At 32.3% G+C, this 27,041-nt stretch overlaps 1 protein-coding gene across 1 annotated transcript; it reads left to right on the plus strand.

The window, feature by feature from the left end:
* Nucleotides 1-6,530: 6,530 nt before the first annotated feature.
* On the plus strand, nucleotides 6,531-23,967 carry LOC114274707 (uncharacterized). The gene is made up of 7 exons (XM_082922898.1): nucleotides 6,531-7,703; nucleotides 21,593-21,727; nucleotides 21,845-22,011; nucleotides 22,491-22,701; nucleotides 22,937-23,174; nucleotides 23,260-23,410; nucleotides 23,504-23,967. The coding sequence occupies exons 1-7, from the start codon at nucleotides 6,611-6,613 to the stop codon at nucleotides 23,810-23,812; spliced, it is 2,304 nt and encodes a 767-aa protein (XP_082779024.1). The 5' UTR covers nucleotides 6,531-6,610; the 3' UTR covers nucleotides 23,813-23,967.
* Nucleotides 23,968-27,041: the final 3,074 nt, after the last annotated feature.

Raw genomic sequence — 27,041 nt, forward strand, 5'->3', positions numbered from 1 at the left:
TTAATTCTCATTATTTGTTAGTTTTTTCATTTTTGTTGCCTCTATGATCATCGCATGCTGTCCTGTGATGTTTGATGATCCATGAAGCAAGTCTACCTCTCTCTTAAGTATCTTCATGATACAAAGGGGTAGAAAAAACAAACATCTTTTGGAAACACTCTATTTGCACTATTATTACCTCACCACACAAAACAGGTTTGTTGGTTGAAATTGAAGCATGACTGTCTTTTATTAGACCTCGCCGGGCTTCATTGTGGAACGGCCGGGCCTCAAAGTGAACAAATAGTATGCTGTCGTTGGCAAAATAGAGCAGTGGCTGAGGGTAAAATAGAGTAGCTCTCCCAAAGCCAGAGATAGCAGTTTCTGGAGGATGTTCCCATTTGCGCGCATGTAGTCCTTGTCATTTTTTTACTCCTTTTTATTATTATTATTATTATTGCTAAAATATTTGGACATGTAATAATTAGGTAATTATTCATTCAGTGATGTAATAATTAGTTGATTAGGCCATTTGGACCCTCTTGTAAGAGAACAAATTTGTAAACGCTTGATGTATGTCTTCCAACTCCCATTTCTTTCTCCCTTTTATTTACATGCTTATCATCGTTGTTTATAGCATCATGTTTTCGTTTCATATCATTCCCATGCCTCGCATCCATTTTTGTGCGCATTAAAGTTCCGCTCATCATAATTGATGTTGTTATCATTTCCTACTTGATTATGTGCGCTACCTCATGCTTTGAGTTGATTCACATGCCATGTTAATAGCTGAATTTGGTAGTTGAATTTTGTATATGTTGCATTAGTCATGTGCATTTTTGGGATCATGCATTTTTTTAATCATCTTCTTTTTGGCTTGCCGCGGATGAATACTAGGTGAGCATTTTTTGTTTTAGCATATCATGTGTGTGTGCTTGTATTACCATGTCGAGCATATTACCATGAAACTATTTGCTTACTTGAAATAACTCTATGAATGCCTATGGATGGAGGCTATTTTGCTTAAGTTGGAATGATTTGGATTGTTGTATAGATGAGCTCATTTTTCCTTTGAGTTGTACATATTCAAAACTCTTTCAAAATTGCATAAGATCAAAGCATTCCAAGGTAAGTGACGTAGTCTTATACTTGTTTGCCCCACATAATAATGTTAACATATTAAAATTCACATCATAATTAACTAGAGGTCGATCGTTGATCAGGTGAGTAGGGTGCTCAATTCTTGACCTTCTCCTCTTATACCTAAGTTCCTGAACCGAGAAAACTTTAGTTATGATGGACAATTGCCCTTTGGCATGAGTCACGGGTTTCCTAATTCTCCCAAAAATATTAGGTGGTGACTCTGATCTGGCAATGCAGTCCATTTATGGCATTTCTTGCGATTAGTGAATTTTTATGGGATTTCCCAGATTTGGACTATCATTTTCTTTTATTTCACATTGCACTTGTGAAACTAGATTAAGAGCTACGGGAGTCCGAATTGTAGGGAATCGCATCCGAAGAGACTAAACCCCTCCGAGGAGCGCAAAAAACCAGCTACATACGTATAAAGCCCAAGGCCTATACTAACATAAGTACAAAAACAAACAAAAAAAGAAGCTCTCAGCTTCAAGTCCTCCCAAGCTATGTCTTTGATGGAGGCATATCATCAACACTTAAAAGATATTTTTCCACGTATGGTGAGCTAAAACCTAGTAGCGATACATGAACAAAATGCATGAAGCTTAACAAAGTCATAAGGTGAATGCAAATGCATGCCATTTACCAATCGTCATGCTTTCTTTTCAAAACAATGCCATGTCACCGTTATCCATTCTTAAAACAATACTTTTTAAATTAGAAACAAGGTAGTTGATACAAAACACTGGGAATATCTAGGTATGTGTCTACCAATCGGCTATGCAAGCACTACCAAAGTCATTTTACTAATACTAACCGGAAGGATTGACACCTAACTTGCTCTGGTTTCTTGAATTTCACCAAGGAGATACATGCCAACAATATAAACTACAACTGCACACTCTAACCAGATTCACCAAGGTATACACCCATTTTTCTTAAAACAATACATTTTCAATGTTTAAATATAAAATAATGCTCGATGCAAGATGTATGAGTAATTAGTTTCAATTAATCTAATCCTCATGATATTTCTACAACAATTCAAGCTATCCTCCACCGATAGCCTAAAATAGATATCTCTACTCAACAGATAATTCTCCAACAATAGGTATAATCTCATAAATTTCAAAATGGGAGCGATACTATATCCAACCCCACTCTCGTGTTCAACAGATACACTCATCTTTTCATTTCAAACCTAACATCTTCCCATTTCTTTCATAAATCAAACATCCATGATTTTCCAATAAAACATCCTTTACTTTAAAAACCACATTTTAGGAAGGAATTTCCAACATTTGAACACAACCCAACAATATTCACACTTCCAAAACCTTTTTCGAGAATCTATTTGAAAAACCCCTCTTTTACATTTCAAAATCAAACCCTAGATTTAAACCCATAACCCCTAAATCACTAGACCTTTTTAAAGAACATATAACCAAGCTAAGAATCATACAAAAAGTTGAAGAAATCCCTATCTCAAGAATAAAAGAGGAAGAGAGCAAGAGGAAAAGTTTGATGGAGTCGAAAACAAAACTTTCTCCAATTGAAACAAAACTTTCAAAGAGCTCTACCTTTTTCTCCAATGAACAATGGTGGAGAAATCAATGGATATGGGTGTATTTGAGGTATTTAGGCAAGAACTAGGGAGAGAGAGTGAAGAAATTAGGCTTAGAAGTGTTTTAGAGAGAGAGAGAGAGAGAGGAAATGAAAAAGTGATGAAAACCCTTTTTTCCCAATTTGATATACGCACAGATTGCTTGAACACTCGAGCGGCTATAACATGGCTCGAGTGCACAACAACCCCTTACCAGAAGCTTTGTAGATTGCAGAAGACCGCTCGAGCAAAAAAAGGACCACTCGAACGAAGATCACCTTACTCCAAGAAGTTTTACATACCTACAAAAATGCTGGAAGATCTTAAAGACCGCACAAGCGACCAAAGCATTGCTCGAGCGAAAAAGAAAGAAAATAGATAGCAACTCTTTAAAAAAACTAACTCCCAACCTATTTCAAACATAGCCAATAACTCCAAAAGACCAAACTCAACTAACAACAAGAATGAAAAGGGTACAAACAACAATTAAAGATATGGAATTCCGGACCTAAGAACATGAAAATGATAGGGTATAAGCCGAAATTATTATAGTTTTGGATTGGTGTAACTAGATGGGTCTAGGTACATGAGGCACTATTTTTTATCTTTGGGTTAATGTCTTTATTCTAGCTCATTTCGAGTTTCTAGTGTAGAGCTCCCATATGCAGATGTTCTCAGCGATCATACGGTCCATTGGTCAGTATGAGTTTGATCTAAGTTTGGGTAGATTGAGATAGAGATACAGTAGCATTATGTCAATCCATGTGCGAGTGGGGGACGTTGGTAAACAAGTTGGGTTTTGGACCCAGATTTGGACGCCTATGGTGGCATGACCCTTGACCTATGTAAGATCTATTTGAATTTAAGTTTGAATTTAAATTTAGAGTTATCCTAAGAGATAAGGATAGCTTACCATCTCATTTTCTCTGAGATAAGGATGGGTGGTTACCTATCTTTCTATGTATTGATCAGATCAATATACGTATTATCATAGGAGTGGAAAAGGGGAAGCAAAACGTAATATTGTGTGGGTAAAATATCTTAGTGCTTTCAATCTCTCTGCCATTGAAGAACTAAACAAAAGCCTTTCTACTATTAGTTGTGCGGATACTGTTCGCATTGTATTGTCACTTTAGTGCTGGGATTTTGACTGGTAATTTGGAAGGAACCTGATTCACTCATCAGGTTCATTATTTGGATTCAAGATATTCAGGTATGGATTGAATCCGTTAATCCACTGTGCATAGATATTCCTACAGTAGATTTATTTTTTTGAGATCTTTCAAATTCAATTTTTGTTTTTAAGAAAAAAGGTGAATAAAATAATTTTTCGATCAATCAAAAAAAAAAAAAAATCATTCAAAACATACTATAGTGTATAAAGTTGCAACATCTACCCATCCAAAATCCATTTTGGACTTTTTTTTATTCCATAATTTTTTTCGAGATCTATCTATCTATCTGTCTAAAACTGCCAAAGGTGGTTTCAAGTTTGAAAAAATATTGTTTCACTTTTTTCATTTATCAAAAAATCAATATATTGATAATTTTTTTTTTAAAAAAAAAATTCATACTCCATATTAATTTTGTTTGAAAGATCTCAAAAGAATAAATCCACACATATCAATTTTGTTAAAAATAGATTTGTAGAACTCAAATCTTTCAATTTAAAAAAAAATTAGTACAAAATACACATAAAGGGCAAAAATGTCAATAATTGTCCTCGTCACCACATGTTTGGACTTTACCAACTCATCACCACATGTTTGGACTTTACCAACTGAGAAGTGGCGTGCCTCTGTCCTTATAACCAACAAAATCGAAAGCTTGAACCTAATACCTAACGCACCATTCAACTTGGATTTATCATCAATTTTTCATGTTAAATAAAAAGACAAATTCAACATAATTGAAATTATAAGGATCAAATTAACATGAGAAAAATTATGAAGACTATAGCCTTGTTTGTTTAGAGAGTTAGCGGGGGGATTGAGATTAGTAGTGAGGTGAGATCTACTAATATTATGTTTGTTTTGAGAAATGGGGAGATGATTGATAGTGAGCTTCAGATTAGGATGGGCCTCCCTAAGAGGATTCAGACGGGCCTCCAGGACTTGGTATTAGAAAAATAGTCCGGCGGACTAGAAATTTTTTATTTTTATTTATTTTTTATTTTATTTTTTACATGTCGGACATTTATTTTTGAACATTAACATTTAATTTTTTATATTTTTTGTTAAGTAAAAATTATTATTTTATTTGTTTTATTTTTTTCTAGAATTTTTTTTTTTATTTTTATTTTTTAAATTTTTTTTACATGTTGGACATTTTTTTTTTAAAACATTAAAGTTTAATCTTTTTGTATTTTTTTATTTGTTTTATTATTTTATATTTATTTTGTATAAAAATAATTTAACAATCTCTACACTAACAACTATCATCAAAACAAACACAATTTTATTTAATTCCTTCACTATTAATCCCTTCATTAACAATCTCCTCACTATCAATCTTCTCTATTCTACATCGGAAAACAAACGGAGTCTATAAGTATAATTTACCCTTTTATGAGTATAATTTTTTTTTCTCAAAATATCCGTGGATCATTTAAATACACATTTAATACTTAAAATAAATAAATAAATAAATAAAATATTAGGAAAACGACACCAATAGTTTAAGAAACAATACTGTAATTAACCCAAATAATAATACTATTTTAGATAGGAGTCTCGATATTTGTATTTGAAAAATCTATGACCATAGAAAATTTTAAATATGGATTGCACAGATGTAACATATATGTTCGCAATTACAAATGTAAATATTTTTTGCATCTTCTTTTTATTTATTTATTTAATTTTTTTTTTTATGGATGACAATTTAGGAGAGCGTTTGGGCTTAACAGACCATTTTGAAACTGATTTCGATTATCTAAATAATTCATTTTTAAAAACTTGTTAAGAAGAATATTTATGTAAAAAAATAAGATAATTGAATATCAACAACTATATATTTGAATTATATTTATTTAAAAAAATAGATGACAAATATAATTTTAAGAATAATTATTCATTTTTTATAATTTAAATTTGATTAAAATATATAATTATTGATATTCGATTATTTATTTATTTTTATTTTTTTTATGGACACTCTATTCAGCGAGTTCTAAAAAATAATAATTTAAATCCCCAAAGTTAGGGATTGTTTGGGGTGTCCTAAATAAGTGTACTTTTTGTCTTTTTGGACTAAAAAATTGAGGAAAAGAATATGGATGTTTGGGTTAACTTTTTGACTTTTTATGAAAAAATATGTATTAAAAAATTGTATAAATTAGTGTGTAGGGAAAAATTAAGATTGAGAGTTGTGCAACCATAATTTTTGACTTTTGATGAATAGTAATAGCTTTTTAACTTTTTGAATAACTTTTTGACTTTTTAACTTTTTTTCAACTTGTCAAACTTGGCATTAGTTCCAAACCCAAACACTTCTTTTAATTGAGATAGCAAATATGAAAAAAGCATCACCCTTATTTTACGCAACAATGATTCATCCCCCTTTTCCCCCACCCTTTTGACACCCTCTCTCTCTCATTGGCTACCTTTTCTTTTTCTTTTTCTTTTTCTTTTTTTTCCTGCTCCTCCAATCACCCCCCACCGCGTGACAAAGAGGTGAGGAGGTGACCCCAAAAAGGGGTCCCAAGCATTATTCTATTTTACGGAAGTCCATTCTGTATTTGAAACCTTTTATTCCTTTCACAGTTCTTAAGAGTAAAACAAAAATAAAAACCAAAAGCTATCTAGTACTCTACTATATTTTACTGATTAGATTCACATATATTTATCTACCTGCTCTGTAAAATATCTGCTAGCTACCATATTTTCAATGGCGTTGACTATTATCACGACCACCCTCCTCTTCTTCATCCTCATCCGTTCTAAACTTCCATCTTCAATTGCACAACAACAACCGTGGATCCAAGCCGGTTACTGGTTCTCCGGCAGCGAATTCCCCATCTCCGACATAAACTCAGCTCTCTTCACTCACCTCATTTGTGCTTTTGCAAACCTCAACTCTTCCACATACCAACTTTCAATCTCTTCATCAGACAACCAGCTCTTCTCCAACTTCACCAATACTGTCAAACAAAAAAACCCATCAATCAAAACCCTGTTATCGATCGGCGGAGGATCAGCCAACGGTTCAGATTACTCCTCAATGATCAGCCATTCTTCTTACAGGAAATCTTTCATTGACTCCTCAATAAAAACAGCAAGATCATATGGGTTTCATGGCATAGACTTTTGTTGGGTTTCAGTCAGTACAGACTCTGAAATGGCCAACATGGCAATCCTATTCGACGAATGGCGTGTCGCAATTGAATCCGAGTCAAGAAACTCAAATGGGTCGACTCAGCTTATCTTAACAGAGGCTGTTCAGTACTCTCCATATGTAGATAATGGAACTTTTCCAATTGAGTCTATAAACAAGAACTTGAATTGGGTACATGTGATGGCATATGACTATTACATGCCTGAATGGTGGAATCAAACAGGTGCTCAAGCAGCTTTATATGATCCAGGGAGTGAAACAAGCACAGATTATGGTATTAATACATGGGTTAACCAAGGATTACCCCCGAATAAGCTTGTTTTGGGCTTGCCTTTCTATGGCTACGCATGGACACTTGGGAATCCAAAAGATAGTGCAATTGGTGCTCCGGCAAAGGGGCCGGCTATTACAGACGATGGATCGATGAGTTATAAGGATATTAAGGGATATATTCAGAGATATGGAGGTGTTTCGCAGTACAATGCAACTTATGTAGTGAATTACTGCACAATTGGATCGAGTTGGATCGGGTTTGATGATGTTGAGGTTGTGAAGATTAAGGTTGCCTATGCTAAGAAGAAGAATTTGCTGGGTTATTTTGTGTGGCAAGTCCCATATGATGACAATTGGGTGCTTTCTCAAGCAGGTTAGTATCAAGTGTGGTCACTTTGCTTGGTTCAATTTTTTAAAAACAGTTTTCAAAAAATTTTACACTCTTATTTTTCATGTTTTTTTGTTTTTACTAATTTTTTAAAATATTTTATGCAAATTTTTTACTTTTTAGACACACCTAACATAAATACACCTAAAAAGTAAAAAAATTATAAAAAAAATCTTTTAAAAATTCACTAAATACCAAAAATACAAAAAAAAATACAAAAATTTAGTACATTTTTTGTATTTTTATGTATTTCTTAATTTTTAAAAATATTTTTTCACAATTTTTTTACTTTTTAGACACATCTAAGTAAGGTGCATCTAAAAAAGTAAAAAAAATGTTTAAAATTTTAAAAATATTTACGAAAAACAAGAAAACAAGAAAACAAGAAAACAAGAAAATCAAAAAATTCAGTTTTCAAAAAACTTAATCTAGAAAACTCAAACCAAACATAGTGAATTTTTTTTTTTTTTTTTTTTTTTTAATATGGGAAAAATATCATATCAGTGTGTACTCACAAAAACAATTCATATCTATAGCATTCATTATAAACATTAATATGCAGAATTATAAATTTTTTTCATGATTTTGTAATTAAGTTTCGAACTCACCACTAATAAGTAGTTTCATCATTTTTTATTCATTTATATTGCCATTCACAACAAACATAGGAAATATAGAATACATAACTCGGCACGACTCTACTCTATTATAATATGTTGGATAATTTATTCTAATGGTCCATAAAGTTTCATTCTGCCCATTAAATCTTCATTTTTGTATCAAATAAGAATGAAGGTTTTCCATTTTTAATTATGTGTTTGATCATTGATATTTAAATTGTATCAATTTAGTTTCTCATTATATAAAATTATTTAATTTAGTCTCTAATATTTAATTTGTGTCAATCATCAAGTGTTTCAATTTAGTCATTCAATTCTTCAATCTAACTTTGTTAATAGATACGTTTTAAACATTGAATGATTAAATTAATTTTTTTTTTTTTTATACATTGAGAATCAAATTAAAACACTTTTATACATTAAAGACAAATTTAACATAATTTAAATATTAAAAATCAAATAACACAAATCTTATACTTTGAAGAGTAAAAATTAATTAAACCTAACAATAATTGATAAGGGGACACAATTTTTTGACCCAAAAAAAAAAAAAAAAAAAAATAGGGGCAAACTTCAACCACTTTCACTACCTTTTGCCGGCCATTAATTTATTTTTAACGTTGTTTCTCTCTTTTTCTCTCGTCTCTCTCACGTATTTCTTCCCTACACCACAACCATGAAAACACACCAACCCATGGAATTAAAACTAACAATAATTGATAAAGGGAACACAATATTTTGACAAAAAAACAAACTTCAACCACTTTCTCCCACCTTCCTTGCACCATATAAGAGTATTAGAAATTAAATATTTTAATCTCTAAAAAGAAAAAATTTGTTATAAAAGACATTTAGGGATAAATTTTTATCATCGTGAGGATAATCGCTAAAAAGCCGTCTTGAAAATTCAAAAAAAAGGCTTTTAGAGACAAAATTTTAAAAATGTCACTAATAAATAAACTTTTAGGGACAATAATTTGGTCTCAAAATAGTTTAATTTTTTAGACAAAAAAATTAGTTCTTAAAGGATAATAATTTATCACTAATATCTAATTTTCATTGCTAAAAATATAATAATGACACTTTTCGCAATAAAAATATTTAAATCTTAAAAAATAATTTTATTTCTAAATTTTAATGTCTAAAATCTTAATTTTTTGTTGGGCTTGCTGCTCGCTTTTTCTCTCTTGTCGCTCTCACCTATTTCTTCCCCACCCCACAACCATGAAAACACAACCCTTCTTCTCTTCCAATCCCCATTGTCCTACAAAACCACGATTCCACATGAAAGCATATAAAAATTCAGGAACATGATTTTTTTAAAAGTGAGTCTGACCAACAAATTAAATTCTTGGTTACAAAAATGTAGGGACGAAATATCTCAATTATTAAAAGTGTAATTATTATATTTTTAATAATAAAATTGAATATTTAGTAATATTTTTTTTGAGATTATTATTCTTTTGAGATTAATTTTTTTTTTCTTTTCTAAAACTGAAAAATATTTTTGCGAAATTATTTTTCTCTTAAAGGGATTGGTCTGGTGATGAAGGACTAGAGTCCGAGGATGTGTTCCTCCAATGTTTTAGATTTAAAACCTCCTAGATGTAAGCATTTTTTTGGAGCCAGTCCATACGGGGACTTACTTAAACTTTAATTAGGTCTTCCGCTAGTGGAAGGTGGAATTGGTCATTTAGATTAGTCATTCTAATAGACTTGATATCAAGTTATCAAGAAAACGTACATTTACTAGCAAAATTTTTAAAATTTTGTCGTTAATTTTTTTGTTCTTTTAGACTTTTTGGGATGACCTTTCCAGATGACAAGAAATGGTCTCCTAATACATTTTTACATCAAAATTTACTTTTAGAAACAAAATGTTTAATTTTGAAAACTCTTATTTGTTGTAGAGTTATGTTCAATTTTTATTTATTTATTTATTTTATATCTTATTCATTCATATATATATATATATATATATATATATATATTTGTTTCTTTTGGTACTTAGTTTTGAAAAATTTATTTATAAATCCCATCTTAAGGAATGACAATCCGATTAGTCCTAAGAGTTTGTTTTTTTTTTTTAATAAACCAATTGGTCTTATTGATTTTGGAAATGCATATTTAATATATAATTTAAAATTTTTATTTATGGTTATACTCCTATTTTTTATTTTATTTTATTTATTTATTTATTTTTTTGTGTTAGAAAGATAATATACACAACCTATAAGAATCAAATTTATGATGAATTTTTATATGTTTTTTTATTGGCAATGACTTAAAATGTAAGATTTTTCAAATATTCCAAAAGGATGTGAGATTTTTTTTTCAAAAGGAGTACAAAACCTGCTTAGTAACCTTTGAACAAATGTATAATTTTAATCTGTAACATTCCAATGTAACACTTAAACGTAACACTCCATTGTAACATTAAAAAAAACTTCTCATTATACTTTTTCTAAATGTAACACTTTAAAAATTTGTTTTAGTGTAACACTCCAATATAACAAATAAAATTATTTCTTAGTATATTTTTTTCCAAACGTAATATTCCAATATAACACTTCAAAAAAAAAAAAGTACAAAAAATCCTTAGCAACATTTTAATGTAACACTAAAAAAACTTTTTATTATACTTTTTTCAATCGTAACACTTTAATATAACACTTCCAAATAACTCGTTAATGTAACACTTCAATATAACACAAAAAAATTTCTCCGTATACTTTTTCCAAACATAATATTCCGATATAACACTCCAAAAAAAGGAGTCCAAAAGGGTGAGATTTTTCAAATCATTTCAAAAGAAGTACAAAAATTTTTAGAAAGTTTTGGATAAATATATAATTTCAAACTGTGAATGTTACATTTGAAAAAAGTACACTAAGTAGGTTTTTAGTGTTTTTATGTGCGTTATATTGGAGTGTTACGCTTGAGATTACATTGATTGGAGTATTAGGTTTGGAAAAAGTACACTAAAGAATTTTTTTTGTGTTATATTGGAGTGTTACATTTGGAAAAAGTTTAGAGTGTTACGTTGTTATATTTGGTAAAAGTACACTAAGGAGTTTTTTTAATGTGTTACATTAGAGTGCTACGTTATTGGACTGTTATATTGAAGTGTTACGTTCTTATTTATAATGTAGGATTTGTTCCAGAAGGAGGAAAAATCCAAAACATTTATAGTGTAGATTGTCCAAATATGTAATTTCACATTTGAAACTCACTTTTATTCCACAAAAATTTAATCCAAACGTGTAAGTGACTACCTTTTTATGTAATTTCTACTTTAATGGAACCATTGGGTTCATAAGGAAAAAAATGAAGGGCTAAATCGTTTACATGATTACATTTTAAAATTTATTAGTGTTTAATTTTTGTGTTGATAACATAATTGATTAATTAAAGTTATCGTATATATGTTACGCTTTCCTCACCAAGTTTTGATGAGGGTAATGTTGTCATAAATATGAAATAGAAAGTTTACATTGCAATATATTATGGAAGATAAAGGGATATTATCTATGAGGACAAAGTAGAAAGTAGAAAACCGAAATTTTCTACTTTCAGAGTATATGTAAACTGTTATATAAATCTTTTGGGATTTTACAAAATGACACCATTACAATTAAGAAACATAAAAGATTTTATAAATTGACCCCGATGGAATAGGAAAAAAAATATAAAAATAAACTTAGATAGTGTTTGTGTCACGCCTCCGAAATATATGGTCCAACCCACCATTAAATAAACTTGAATAACGATAAGAGGTGATAATTAACATAGTAAAAAGGGTCTGTCTCATTTATATGCAAGTTAATCATTCAATATATAAGGGTTTCAAATACAATATGGAATTCATACAATAAAAAATTCAAAAGCACTAACTATACAACTGAAATTAAAATATCATTAGGCTTACATGAACAAAACAAGAAAGGGTGTAACTCTTAATACACAAATGACATTCAGCCTACAAATAAAAGCTCCATGGCCACAATCAAAGAGTTGCTCCAGCTCGCACTCAACTCCCATACCGACTCATAGTTGTGGTTCACTGTCAATACTTGAAATGATTTTAAAAACGTGGGATGAACATACAGCCCAGTAAGCAAAATCTTTTATTCCAATTAATATAACCCTATACATATATATAACTATGACACTCCATATTATACATATATAATACGTCTTTTATCATTTTTAACACACTTTAAACATGTCCATAATTTCTCCATTTGTATTTCAAAACTTACATCCATGACTACTCTGTAATAAGTCTACTCAATTTATAATAAACTCTAATACATACGTGATTTGTCACTGATCTCAATACATGTACATAATCCATAGTAGATTCCTAACACACACACACATACATATCACCAATGAATCACAGCACATGTACATCTCCGTGGTCTTGCCAAGCCCTACATAAACAACTCCACTTTACTAGTTGCTAGCTAGAAATAACGCGGTACCTCTATATAGCACACCCTCACTTTATCGGGTGCCAACTGGAAGGAATGCAATATCTCTATATAGTACAACACATTTCACATTCCGTGTGTACCTCAAAGTATTCTGATTTATCACCGTTGAAGTTACATAATTTCACAACTCATAAAATACATTGTTATCAACACATTATTTTCTACATCACTAATCATTTACAATTGGGTTTCAGTTCACTTTTGTTTGAAATATTTCTACAATAATACACCAATTACCAATAGTTATCTCTATCAAAATATTCCAATTAAGCAATATTAGAGTATAACTAACAACAATATATAATATTACTCTCAACGAATTCAATAAATGTATAAAGTGTCTAAATTGTTATCAATCTTAATCAATTATCCAAAATATGTGCTCTCTATTCTCATCATTCTTTCAGTTAATAATATTCAATTCCAATTTTTCAAAATGACCATAAATTTCCAATTTCTACAATTTATACAATTTAAAGAAAAAGTAGGGTTTGTATTAGATGTTTAGGGCTTTCCAATTTTAAAGAGTCCACATATATTTAAGCTTCTAAACTCACATTTTTATAGAGAAAATTTAAGATAATACACAACACACATCAAACCCTAGGTCCTCGTCATACATGCTTTGAAATCTCTACAAAATTTCTATAATTTATGCAATAAAATACTACATATCCATCTATAAAATCATATTAAGAAAAATTAAAGAAATACTTACCTCAAATTGAAGAGAGAGAACAAAAAATTTCAAAATCCAAAAGTACCGAAATGACGATCGGCTCCAGCGAAATCGAAGCTCCCGATGCACTCTACACTATATATCAAAGGAACAAGGGAGGATTTTGATTCTAAGTGCGGTTGATCAAAGATTTTGTATAAAATGGTTAAGTTTTAGACAGGGAGAAGAGTATGCTCTCGGAGTAGAGAGAAAGAGAAAAAGGAGAAGTAAGAAGAAAGAGAGAAAGAAACAGTATTAAATCTAATTTTGGTAAAAGCGATCAATCGCACTTACCAAAGCGATCAATCGCTCTAAATGAGATGGATTGGCTATCAATCGGAGTATATATTCTGCGGAAAACACATCCAACATAAATAATCAGAGTAATCAATCCCCGCCGTGTGATCGATCCCCTTTCGATCGCAACGTTTTTCTTTTTATACTAGACGAAATTCAAGTATGGCGATCGATCGCTCCTAAGTGTGATCGATTGCTCTGTTGCCATAAACACCAAACTTTTCTGCACCAATCCACATGTGCGGGACAACCCCGCCACACATGTGGCCACATCTACCCAAGTTGAAGTCTTATAGAGGGGCTTCTACACTTATGTTTTGCGTCCTTACGCCCAAAACTTGAATATTAAAGATGTCATACACTAAATGGGACACTAACTCGACCATATTCATCAAAACACAACCCGTCGTACCAAGGGTCTGAAAACGTATTAAGGCATCCATATAAGTGGGCTCAAGTAGGGTTTAAGACCCGGGACACTACAATTTCATTTACTGAAATGAAGGTAAAAAGGTAAAACAATTATTATTTAGTTTTTATATGGAATGCTCATAACCATACAATGTGAATCATGATTCTATTTGAAATAAATCAATCATTACTATTTTAGGGGATCAAACGTGAGAATGAACGTTCTAATCATTCCATTGCACTTCATTTTTGTGAACCAAACATTAAAACTGACCTACCAAGATTGTGAAAACCTGCATCCAGCGTTCTCACTTTTTGTCTCAATTTTCCTTCTCTTCTTGTCACCATCTTCAAATAACCCATAGATGATTGGCCTCTAAAGGATTTGCAAATTGGCATGACATGACTAAATCAAGCATTTCAAGAGGCGTTGTAACACCGCAAAATATTAACATTCGATAAACCCGAATTAACTCATAAACGTAATCAAATGCCATTAATCCCCATTATTTACAAGTAAACAAGATAGGTAACTCCATCAACTTTAATTTTTAAATCTCTTCATTTCTATTCATGATATTCTCAAGAGATTTAAAAAAAATAAAAATAAAAAAAATCACATGCATTCATACATTCATCATTCATCATTCATCATTCATCATTCATATGACATGAATATATAGTGTGTAATCTACATGATAAGAGTTTAAATAGACACAAATCATGCCCTAAGGGTTACAGGTTCCATGGCTTATGCCCAAGTACACATAATGTTTATTAAACCCATACATATATCGCCCTTTCCTTGATAGAATAAAAGCAAATAAGAAATGGACCTCGTGCTCCAAAAAGAATGCTTCACGCCTTTTACTTCGGCAGAGTCACAATATCTTTACCTGAATGGTTCCGACTAAAGGGTGAGATTAAAACCCATCAAAGATAATCTAAACAAAGTGCATGCAGTTTAACAATAACATGAAGTGTAATGAAATGCTAGGCCAATGCCTAAATCATACATTCTTTCCATTTTGAAATCATATCATGCACTTTGTTTGTACCCTTTTTGACAAATTTGTCACGTGGCAATTTCCCATATTATTTAATGTCATGTGGCAATGGAAGATGAAGAGTCAGAGATTTTATGGGACCCACTACTAAGGTTAAATGAAGTGGCGGCTGTGCAAAGGGAAATTATTTTGTTATGTATTTAATTAATTAACCAAGTTTTTTGGTTAATTAATTAATTAAATAATTATTTAAGGACAATGAAGCCTCAACCGTTCCTAAAGATTGGGAGGTTATTGAGGCTTATCTCCTAAAATGGTGCCTTATCCCCTAGTTTGTTACAAAATGGCTACTGAGGATAAAGATTACATGGGATTTGAAGATTTGGCAAAATCAACTATAAGGCTATAATATAGGAACCAAATTCCCCAAATCATGCAAAATCAGGATTGAGGATTTGTATGGATAAACACACATGGCAAATGAATAGGTTTTGAGGATCAATCCAAATGAGCCTTTTCCCTAAATCATGCAAAATAAATTCAAATTTGATTCTTGAGGGACACATGGCAGCTTCAAGGAGCTTGATAGACCAAGTCAAAGCTACAAAGATAGGCATTAGGCTTTGGAGGTCAAAACCGTTCCTAATCTTGAGGATCAAGATCAGGATCAATGACACATGTCACCAGGAGAGACTGCCACATTCCTGGCAGTTAAGCAGCAATAAGGGTTTCCTCAACACTATATAAAGGGCTCTAAGTGTAACATTTAAGGGGTCCTCGACCAACAATTCGGCTAATAGTCTTTCAATACATTTATCTTAGTTTCATTGCTTTACTTAGCTTCTTAGCTTTATCTATCATAGCTTCGTAGCTATAAGTGAGCTTAGTTTCTTAGCTTAATTTGATTAGTCAATTGTACTTTATTTATCAATCAGTGAAAGTTCAATTCTAGTTTATTCTATTTTTAGCACCTATAGTAAAAGTCATTTTCATTGAAGCATGATCCGAACCAATGGTCGTTCCACTTGGCCACATACAATCATTTCTCTATGTTAGAAATTAGAAATGGTCAAACATTCCTACACCTTAAACTAGGTTCACAAGTTTTGTCACGCCTGTATTCAATTTAATCAACAAGTGTATGCATTCACACCTCCTCAGGACTTTTCAAGTGGCAAGCGGTAATTCCTAAGTGGCGGTAAACACTTTTGACACACCCAGTGGGATGTTACGTGCCATCTTTATCATGGTAAAGGAAGAGGAAAATGTGTCATGCGTCAATCAAGAGTAGTGTTGCCTCCTAATAGTCCAGGATTAAGCGATTTCACGGCGTTAGTAGCACAACACACTTTTGAAGGATTCCAAGATATGATTGAAAATCTGAGACATTTCTTTATCATGACCAATAGGGAGCTTTCTATGGAACTCTCTCATTTTTTGGCCGTTCTGCTACATAGAATGAGGCAATCTCAAACAGATCTAATGAAAACAATTGCTAATATGACGATGACTTTGGGAGACAAGCTTTCTACAATTCTTCCACCAACTCTGTTTCTACCTACAATAGGAATTTTCAATGTCGTTGTGGAGCAAAATCCTTAGAGCAGGCCAGTTCCTATTGAACCACCGCCTTAAGAGCTTTTCAAGCCTCTTCTTCCGACAACCCCATTTCTTAGGGGCAAGGAGGACAAGACATTGAACGAGGGGAACAAGGCAATAAGACTGAAGGACAACTTCCTTGGTTTTGGCCATTCGAAATCAGGGGGGCCTAGACTCCTTTGAACCTCCAGAATCCACAAAATCTACAATATCAGGACCCTCCAAACCAGAACCTTCACGACCAAAACCTTTAGAACCAAAATCTGCAAAACGTCTAAGGAGTTGGTCCTAGGCCTAGGTAGAGCGGTCAACCTCAGTTCTAGCAAAGTTGGTTAGAAGTTAACCCTTTACTCATTGTTCCAGTACAAAAAGAATTGAATTACACTCCGATTCCAGAACTGAGAGGGCATAACTTTACTTTGATTCCTGAACAAAGAGGGCACTCTTATGCTTCAATTCCGGAACTGAGAGGGAAAAACTTTGCTTCGATTCCTAAACATAGAGTGTATAATTTTATTTCAATTCCAGAACAGAGAAAACAGAATTATGTCCCGATTCTTGAACCGATGGGGCAGAACTTTGCTTTTGTTTCTGAAAAAAGAATGCATAATTTTGGTCTAGATCCAAGAGGCCAGAACTTTGCTCTGATTCCTAAATAGAGAAGGTAGAACTTTGTGCCAATTCCTAGAGGAAGGGGTTAGAATTTCTACAACTAACCACGATATGGAGCTTATTAGGGGATACATCATCTGAATTGACCATGAATAGGGATTAGATTGTGGATCTCATCCAGAAACAATTTGGTCTTGTATTCAGATGTGTTGGCAGGCCCATCTATCAAAAGCCTTATCTAGAAGCAATCAATAGAAATTACGATTTTCCTAGAGGGTATAAAGTTCTTGATTTTGTTCTATTTTTTGGTGAAGATAATCATTCTACTGTTGAGTATGTTTCCAAGTTTACTGTATAATGTGGTGAGGTAGGAAAGAATGACTTCTTGAAGTTGAGGTTGTTCGCCAATTCCTTAACTGGAACGACCTTCACTTGGTACATTAATCTGCAGCTAGACTTAGTCCATTTATGACAGCAAATAGAGGAGATGTTCCACCAGCAGTTCTACAGAATGAAACTTGAAGTCATGATGGCCGACTTGTCAAGAATCATCCAAGTTCCTGGTGAGATAATGGAAGCTTACATTTCAGGGTTCAACAGAGCTATATTCAAATGTCACATTGTTCTTCTAGAAACGGAGTATGTCAGGCTGGCTCAAAACAACATTGACTTCGAACTTCGCAAAGAAATTCGAAGTCATGGAATTTAGATTGGCTGCGAGATTAACTAGGTATGAGCAGATCCTTAGAGAGCACCAAGACCAGAGGAATGCATCGAAGGCACCTATTACAGGGATCCTAATTATTTGGTAGCAAATGCAAATGCAGAGTTGAACCATGAGGTTGCTGTGGCAAAAATTCTAACCAGAAAGCCTTATGTGTTCAAGGCATTTGTCAATGTGGAACCAATGAAAGCACGAGGGAATTCCACAATGACAAAGACAACTCGTTCCTACATTTTTGATATTATCAAAGCGGAAGTAATTTTTGACCAGTTGATGCCAGACAATGTAAGACCCCTAGATTTTGTATTTCCATTAAGGTCCGTACTTTTGGGTTATAATGAAAACCCTCGATTTCTCATTTAGTTGCAATGTTAACCCTAGAATCGAGAACGCGTCCCAATCGAAACCATGCGAACTCTAATCGATTCCTGTAATTTAGGAATCATTTCTTATACCCTAATATTAATTAATTAACTCCCTAATTATAGATTGATCACTCAAAACCCTAAATTTATGGTTCTCTATATGTTTCGTTCAATTTATCGTCTTTTAATTCAAAACAAGAAGCCTAAACCGAATTGTTTTTCCTAACTCTAATTTAATTAAATTCTACATTTAAATAAATATTCTAATTCATAAATTAAGCTTTAGTCCCAACATCTTATTTGATTTACACTTTGACCCCAAAATCGAGTACCTTTATATATATATATATATATATATGTTTGTGCCTTTATTCTTATTTATTTATTTTTTTTTTGTACACAAAATGTACAAGATATATATCAAATTGTGCACATGTAAAATTGAGAAAATCACCTCAAATCCTCCATGTGTTGTCCTTTTGAAATATATTGCTTGATTTAGGGAAGAATATTTGACCTAGGGCACCAATTTGATTATATATTGATATATATATGTATTGAACTTGTAACCAGCTCAAACTTAATTAATCAAAACCCTAACAAGATCATGTTTTGGTACACAACTAGGCTTCTTAATCATCTTATATTCCATTGAATTCAAACTAAATTCAAACTTTTTCATTCCTTTGAAACCAAGGCCATTTTGGAGTTTTCACACCAATTTTTCTATAAATACACCACCATCCTCCACACATTTGCACATCAAGCACTACACACACTCACACGACATAGAGAGAGGGAGAGGAGTGAAAAGTGAGCATGTAGAAGGGACAAAACTAATTTTTGTATTACTCCAAATTAAAAATAAATATTTTACAAATGTACAATGCCAAAGCCAAAGTCGTATCCGTACCTGTACCCGTACTTTACTTTTTTATATTTTACCATACGAATGTATCCATATTATACCAATACCTATATCCGCATCCGTACATGCACTTCATAAATATCAATTGTCTTTATTTGATGCAAATTAAAAATTAAAGGCTACAACTAAAATGATAAAATCATATTGATATGAGGAAAAAGTGTCATGACACTCATATATTTTTTTTGTTCTTTATTTTTAAACTTTTTGCAATAAACACTAGACATAGGGCAGACTTATATATATATATATATATATAAATTTGAAATTGCTTCATAAAAAATTTCAACATAATTTGAAACAATTACACAAACTGTTCTTTATCTCGCATTGCCATATTGTCTGCCAGGAAGCACGGGTGCAGGTACGAGTATGATATGGGTACGTCGATATTGTAAATTCTAAAAAAAGTAAGGTACGGGTACGACTGGGGTATGCCAATATTTTTTATTTTTATTTTTTAATTTATATATAAACAATCAACATACAAATCAAAATTTAATATCATAATTAAAAAGAGAAATTAAAAAATCAAAAAATAAATCATTCCTCGACAATTAAAGTATATAATTTTTAAATATTCAAACAACAATTCAAAAACATCAATACTCCATTATGAAAGTAAATAATTTTTTTTATCTTTTATTTTATATAATTTTGAATGTCTACTACAAGACTATAACGGTAAGAAAAAAGGGTACATAGTGGGTAATTACCTATTAAAGAGGAATAAGGCTATAGCTTGTATCAAATTCCAGCTGCTATGGGAAAAAAATGTAAAAATACAAAAAAAAAAAAAAAACAAATCAGAAAAAAATCTGAAACAAATTGGAAATATGAAAAAGGAAGAAGAAGAAGAAAAAAATTTGAAACAAATTGGAAATATGAAAAAGAAAGAAGAAGAAGAAGAAGAAAGAGGAAGAAGGATCTTAAAAAAAATCTGAAATAAAATTAGAGAAAGAAGAATTGAAAAAAGAGGGAAAAAAATCCAAAGAATATAAGAAGGAAGAAGAAGAAGAAAAAGAATCGAAGAAGAAAGAGGAAGTAGAATTGAAGAAGAAAAAGAGGAACTCACAAGAATATCGAGCTTTAGTGTCGTGTTCAATGGCGAGCAGATTTGACGAACTCTATTCTTCAAATGGGTAGTCAACTCACTTTGATTCTTCAAATGATTTAGGGTTTCTTCAAAATGATAGATATAATATGCTTTTTATTATTATTACTAAACACCCCATATTTATTTGATTTTTCAAAATGGGCAAATAATAATTGCTCCGGTGCTCCTAAAAAATTATGAAATTTTGGTTTTGACCTCGGCGTACCCAACCACGTACATGGAGTACCCATTACGTACTGGATGTATACAAGTTATATAAAGTGTACCCGGTATGTCCGCAACTATACCAGTATGTGTACCCGTACTCGTTAAGTACCCTGTACTTAGACGACAATATTTTTGGAACACCCATGCTTCATAGGTCTGGAGTATAAATTATGATTTTAATATCAGACTTATGTTTTGTAAGTGAGTAGTGATTTGATGTAGACTAAGCGGCCTTGGTCTATTTGGCCCTACTGGATCATAGAGTGGCAAAATAATAAATAACTGTTTGATCTGTCAATGATGGACTGGTTTTGAAAGGCCATTGTTAGATTGGAAACGACCCAACAGTAAAAACTGTATATATTTGGCTAATTTTATCATTTAGGTTGTCCAATTTTGATTATTTTTGTTTTAGGAAAGTTTTATTTTTAACAGTTATACCTTTACTTTGTAAGTTCTATTTTAGTTGCCATTTGTTTTGGCATGTTTGTCAAGTCTAGTATCCAAATTTGAGCTTAACTCGATTTTTTGGTTTTTTCTTTTCTTTTCTTTTCTTTCTTTCTTTCTTTTTTCATTTTTTTTTAAAAGTTTGATTAGTAAGAAATTAGCTTAATTGGTTATTTCCTACTTAAAATAGTACTTATTTTATAAACGTTGGGCAAAGTAATTTTTTTGATTGTGTTTGTGTTTATTTTTGTTCCGCAATCCTTCTTTCTTACACACTTTCCTTGCATCTCACATTTCTGTATGTGTCATGAAAATGTTTGCAGCACAAGAAGACAAGAAAGTTAATAGTAACAAGAGAAGCTTGTTGTTAATCATCTTGCTCACAACAACCGCCGTAATTATTGTCATACTAGGTTCTACAATGTGGTATCTGCGAAAGAGAGTTCTAAGATATATAGGTAATATCTTCTTGATATGAGAATTTAACATTTATATATAACTATGGCATGGGAAAATTTGCATATTTCATTTTCATTTTTCTCTGTTAATTTTGTGCATGTTTGTTATGTTTACAGGATTGATGGATGAACAAAAAGAATCACAGAGAACTACTATGGCATTTGATGGAAATACTAATTCTCCTAATTTGCAAGTGTTTACTTTCACTAACATTGTATTGGCTACTAATAATTTTTCATTTGAAAATAAGCTCGGAGAGGGTGGATATGGACCTGTTTACAAGGTAATATAGACTAGGATTTGAATGATATTGTATAATATGGTTGAAATGACTTTTGGGTGTTGGGGGTGGTTTTTATTTCCTTTGCTTTTTGTTTGTTCGGTTGGTTTCTCTCCAGCCATGGTGTAGTGCTAGTAGATGATTGGCTTGCTTTCCGGTCCCAACCTAGTTGGAATCGTCTAGTTTGCTTTGATGCTTTGGCACTCGCCTTCCTTTATTGATGTTCATCTTTGTATTCTGTACATTTGATTTTTATGAATAAATTTTCTTTTGCTGATAAAAAAAAAAAATTGGTTGAAATGACTAAGGTTCCATATATATGACTCAGTTTGCGTGATTATTATCCTTAATTAGCAAGCAACTTTGTATATAACGTGGGGTATGAAAGAAATTGAACATATATATAGAAAATTTGACATACAGCTAGATATAGTGTCTTATGTGTGGTCAAAATTACCAATTAATAGTGTTTTCTTTTTCAGGGTACCTTACAGAATGAACAAGAAATTGCAGTAAAGAGACTTTCGAAGACTTCAACACAAGGATTTGAAGAGTTTAAGAACGAGGTTATGCTTACTGCGGAACTGCAACATGTAAATCTTTTAAAAGTTTTGGGATTTTGCACTGAAAAAGAAGAACAAATGCTCATCTATGAGTACATGCCTAACAAAAGTTTGGATTACTACATCTATGGTTAGTATATTTATTCCCTCTAACAACAAGTAAGAATAGTTATAGAGTGTAGTTCTAACACTAGGCGTGTACTAGTAGTGGGATGGCTCTACTGGACTTTCTTGTGGTTCCAAACACCTACCAAATTTGAAAGTAATGAATGAAGTATGCTCTTTTGTAGGTTTTGACATTATAACATTGTTTAATACTTTGTGTTGCTTATTTTAATTAATTTTAACTCAACAATTTCTTGTAGATCCAATTAGGTGCACACTTCTAGATTGGGAAAAACGAGTTCAAATCATTGAAGGAATAACTCAAGGGTTATTATACCTCCAAGAATACTCACGGTTAACAATAATTCATAGGGATTTGAAAGCGAGTAACATTTTGTTAGACAATGAGATGAAGGCCAAGATTGCAGATTTTGGAATGGCAAGGATTTTCCAAAAGGATGAACTTGAAGCAAACACTGGTCGGATTGTTGGAACCTAGTAAGTGAAATATTTCTCAAAACCATATCAATCATGATGAATTGTTAGAGCTAATATATCTTTAATGCTCACTCGTGCAATGCAGTGGTTATGCTCCTCCCGAATATGTAAAACAAGGCATATACTCCACAAAATCCGATGTTTATAGCTTTGGAGTTTTACTTTTACAAATCATAAGTGGAAAGCGGAATAATTGTTTACATGGCCTCCATGAAAACTTAAATCTTCTAGAATATGTAAGTTATCCTGAAATTGCATACATGGATACTGCAAATTGAATTTCTCAAAGTGAACTATAAAAATGGATGATTTTAATTATTTTATTTCAGGCATTTGAGTTATGGAAAGATGGTAAAGGCATGGAGTTTATGGATCCCTCACTTAACGATTTGTATTCTTCATGTAAGTTGATGAGATGCATGCAAATAGCTTTGTTATGTGTCCAAGAAAATCCAGTAGATAGACCGTCTATGTTGGAACTCTCATCAATGCTCAAAAATGAAACTACATCCATAGACATTCCTAAATGGCTTGCTTTTTCTACAAGAAGAGATCAAGATGAAGAAAAAGTATGTGCATCGAGACAAGAAATTTGGTCTGTTGATAATGCATCTATTACTCAAATTGTAGCTCGATAAAGATTTGACTATCTCTCACAATGATTCCTCTAGTATATACTACAACAAATTAGGGTTTTCCATTAGTTGGCCATATCTTTGTAATTTGGATAAATATAGTTATCTTTCTTTAGTGTATAAATTAAAAAAAATGTTACTTCTCTCCATGAACAAAATATGATTGCTTCGTTATCATAAAATTGTTCTTCTTTGATTTGACTATCCCTCACAATGATTCTTCTTCCTCTTTTCACAAATGAGTAATGTTATATATCTCAATTAGAAAGTTATTTTCTCACTCCTACACACAAAAGAAAGGGCCCGCGTTAATTAATACACTGAGACTCTCTCACTTGTGTTTATGAGTGAGGAAAAGATGTAAAAAATATAATTATATATAACATTTTTTTAAATACGTGTCTTCTATCTCGACTTATCTTCTTCCATAGTTGTTCTATTTACTAATAATAACTAACTTTTCAATATTTTTATAAAATTTAACCTCAAATTCCTTAATTAACTCACCCCAAAAAAGATAATATTAGAGACTCCAAAATTTTTACTAAAACACTCACACGGGTGTGGGATCTACACTCATTATGTGAGTGTTTGATAGACAAGTTGTTAGAATTCTTTGTATCCCTATCATTGCACCAAAAAAAAAAAAAAAAAAAAAAAAAAGAAAGGAAAAAAACAATTTCATTTTGGAGCAGGGCCTTTGGATAGGAGGTCATAGATTCAACTTTTAGTGTAAGGTCATGGTTCAATTTCTACAACCAGGAGGTTGATATTTTTGGTAGCAAAGTTGGTTGTATTTGGCTAGTTTCCATCTATATCACTTGTCACCACCACCTTCTTAGGTTGGATATCTACATTGTAGTTCTTTTTTTCTTTTTTTATTTTATTATTATTATTATTATTATTATTATTATTATTATTATTATTATTATTATTATTATTTTTTTTTTATTATTATTTTTTTTTAGATCGGTCCTACATTGTAGTTCTATCCTAAAAAAAAAAACATTTTGAGATTATTTATTTATTTGAAATAAGAATAAGAATAGATTATACAAAAAATGCAACATATATAAAAGTTGCTGTGTAAATTCAATAAGAATTGGATTCTCTCAAGTTAGCAAGTTGGATGACAAACTTGAGAGAGCGTTTGGGGGCCTATTTTGTAATGCCCTCCAAATAATAACTTAAAACCCAACAATAAAGACATGCATTAGTAATAAAGATTAACATTCTTCTATTCATCAGAGTTTCATTTACAAAAGGTATTACATGTTAACGACAAAAGCAAATGCCCTAAAGGCTTACAGCTTTCCAAGTTAACACTTGGTTATAACAAAGAGTACTAACTCATTTACACATTAAGCCCCTGGCTTGAATATACATGTAATACATCAAAAATAAACAACAAAAGTGTGTCCGCCTCTAGCCTTCCAAGCTATGTCCTTGGAGGTGGCATGCTACCTGTACCTGAAAATGATATTCCCATATAGGGTGAGCCACAGCCCAGTAGAAATACACTAAACCAAATATGAACAATGACTAAAAGATTAGTTGTTGATAGATGGCCAACACTGATATTTTCTCCTATCACACTTTACAATTTCTTGACATGCAAGTCCATTTTACAATTCATTTCCAGTTCCTTTCAATTCTCAATTTTTTTCAACCACGGCTCAGAACCTGGCCAAACAACTCATATGAGACAGAAACTCATATCAAACACTTCCCATTTCATATTAGATAAGCATACAAGCTATATCACACAACAACATATAAGCATATAAGCTATATCATCACTTCCACAGATATGCATATGAGCACTATCACACTTCCAATGACAAGCATATGAGCTCTGTCAACACATTAATAGATAAGCATATGAGCTCTATCTATGGAGTCCATCCCCTATCTCCTCCCAACACATCCGGTTTAGAGGTCCATCCCCTATCTTCCCCTAAACCGTGGAGTACATCCTCTATCTCCTCCAACACAACACAAAGCATATAAACAACAATTATACACATCATCACACAATACATAAATTTAATGTATTTTCTCAATTGTCAACCTCAATGACACATTCTAGTGATTAGTTTTAGTTTGCCTAATCATCATGCATTGTCTACAACAATCACGACTATCCACCACCGATAGCCCAAAGCAGTTATTTCTATACAGAAAATAAATGCAACAATGGATATAATCGACATTCCAACTAGGTGAGTGATAAATAATCCAACTACACCCTTTTTTCCCATGACTTCCCAAATCAATTCTTCATGTCTCATAATTAATTATGCAAATTAATTAACCAATGTAATTAGGGCATTTTCCATAATTCACATTACAACCCTTAGGTTCCATTTTCATTAATGTCTCAACATTAATTTCCACTTTCTCATGCCAAACATGCATCTAGGTTTTATATAAATAAAAACCCCACCTTTTTATAAAATTACACAAGGGCCCCAAACTTTAACCAAATTACCAAACCAACCCCAACATCTCAAATACCAAAATTTAAAGACAAAGTTCATAGAAAGGAGTAGGTTATCTCTATCTCAAATTCGGAGCCCCAAAGGAGAAGATGACAACACCCAACGTGCTCCAAAACCCGACGATCAACAACTCTTTTGTAAAGGCCAAAGACAAGGAACTCACCCTAGTTAGATCAAAATCTAGAGAGAAGGTAAGGTTTTAGAGAGAGAGGCTCTCAAAATGGTTTTTAGAAAAAGTAAGAGAGAGAAAGGAAAGTAAAAAGTGATTTAAAATCACCCAGCGGATAACTCATATACGTATGACCCGCACGAGCGGAGAACACGACGCTCGAGCGCCAAGAACAAAATCTGGACACGCTCGAGCGCAATAAGGCCCGCTCGAGCGCCAAGACACAAGAATAAAGCACATCCACTCGAGCGCGAAAACCAGTCTGCTCGAGCGTGGATTTCCCCCTCCCAGAACTTATACTCTGGAAGTACTACCCGCTCGAGCGCCCACCGACCCGCTCGAGCGCCACCGCTCGAGCGTAAACAAACCCGCTTGAGCGCAAAAATCACATCTGTAGAAGTTTTGCAGAGACAAGAAATACTGGAAGAGTGTAATCCCCGCTCGAGCGCAAGAAGACCCGCTCGAGCGGACAGGCCAAAATCTGGGCAACTAGTTTTGGTTTCTAAACTCAACCAACCCATAACAAACCTGCCCAACACATCCTATAACTCAAATACGAAGT

Source organism: Camellia sinensis, chromosome 4 (genome assembly GCF_055761805.1).
Source record: "Camellia sinensis isolate YWXY chromosome 4, ASM5576180v1, whole genome shotgun sequence".
NCBI classification, from domain to species: domain Eukaryota; kingdom Viridiplantae; phylum Streptophyta; class Magnoliopsida; order Ericales; family Theaceae; genus Camellia; species Camellia sinensis.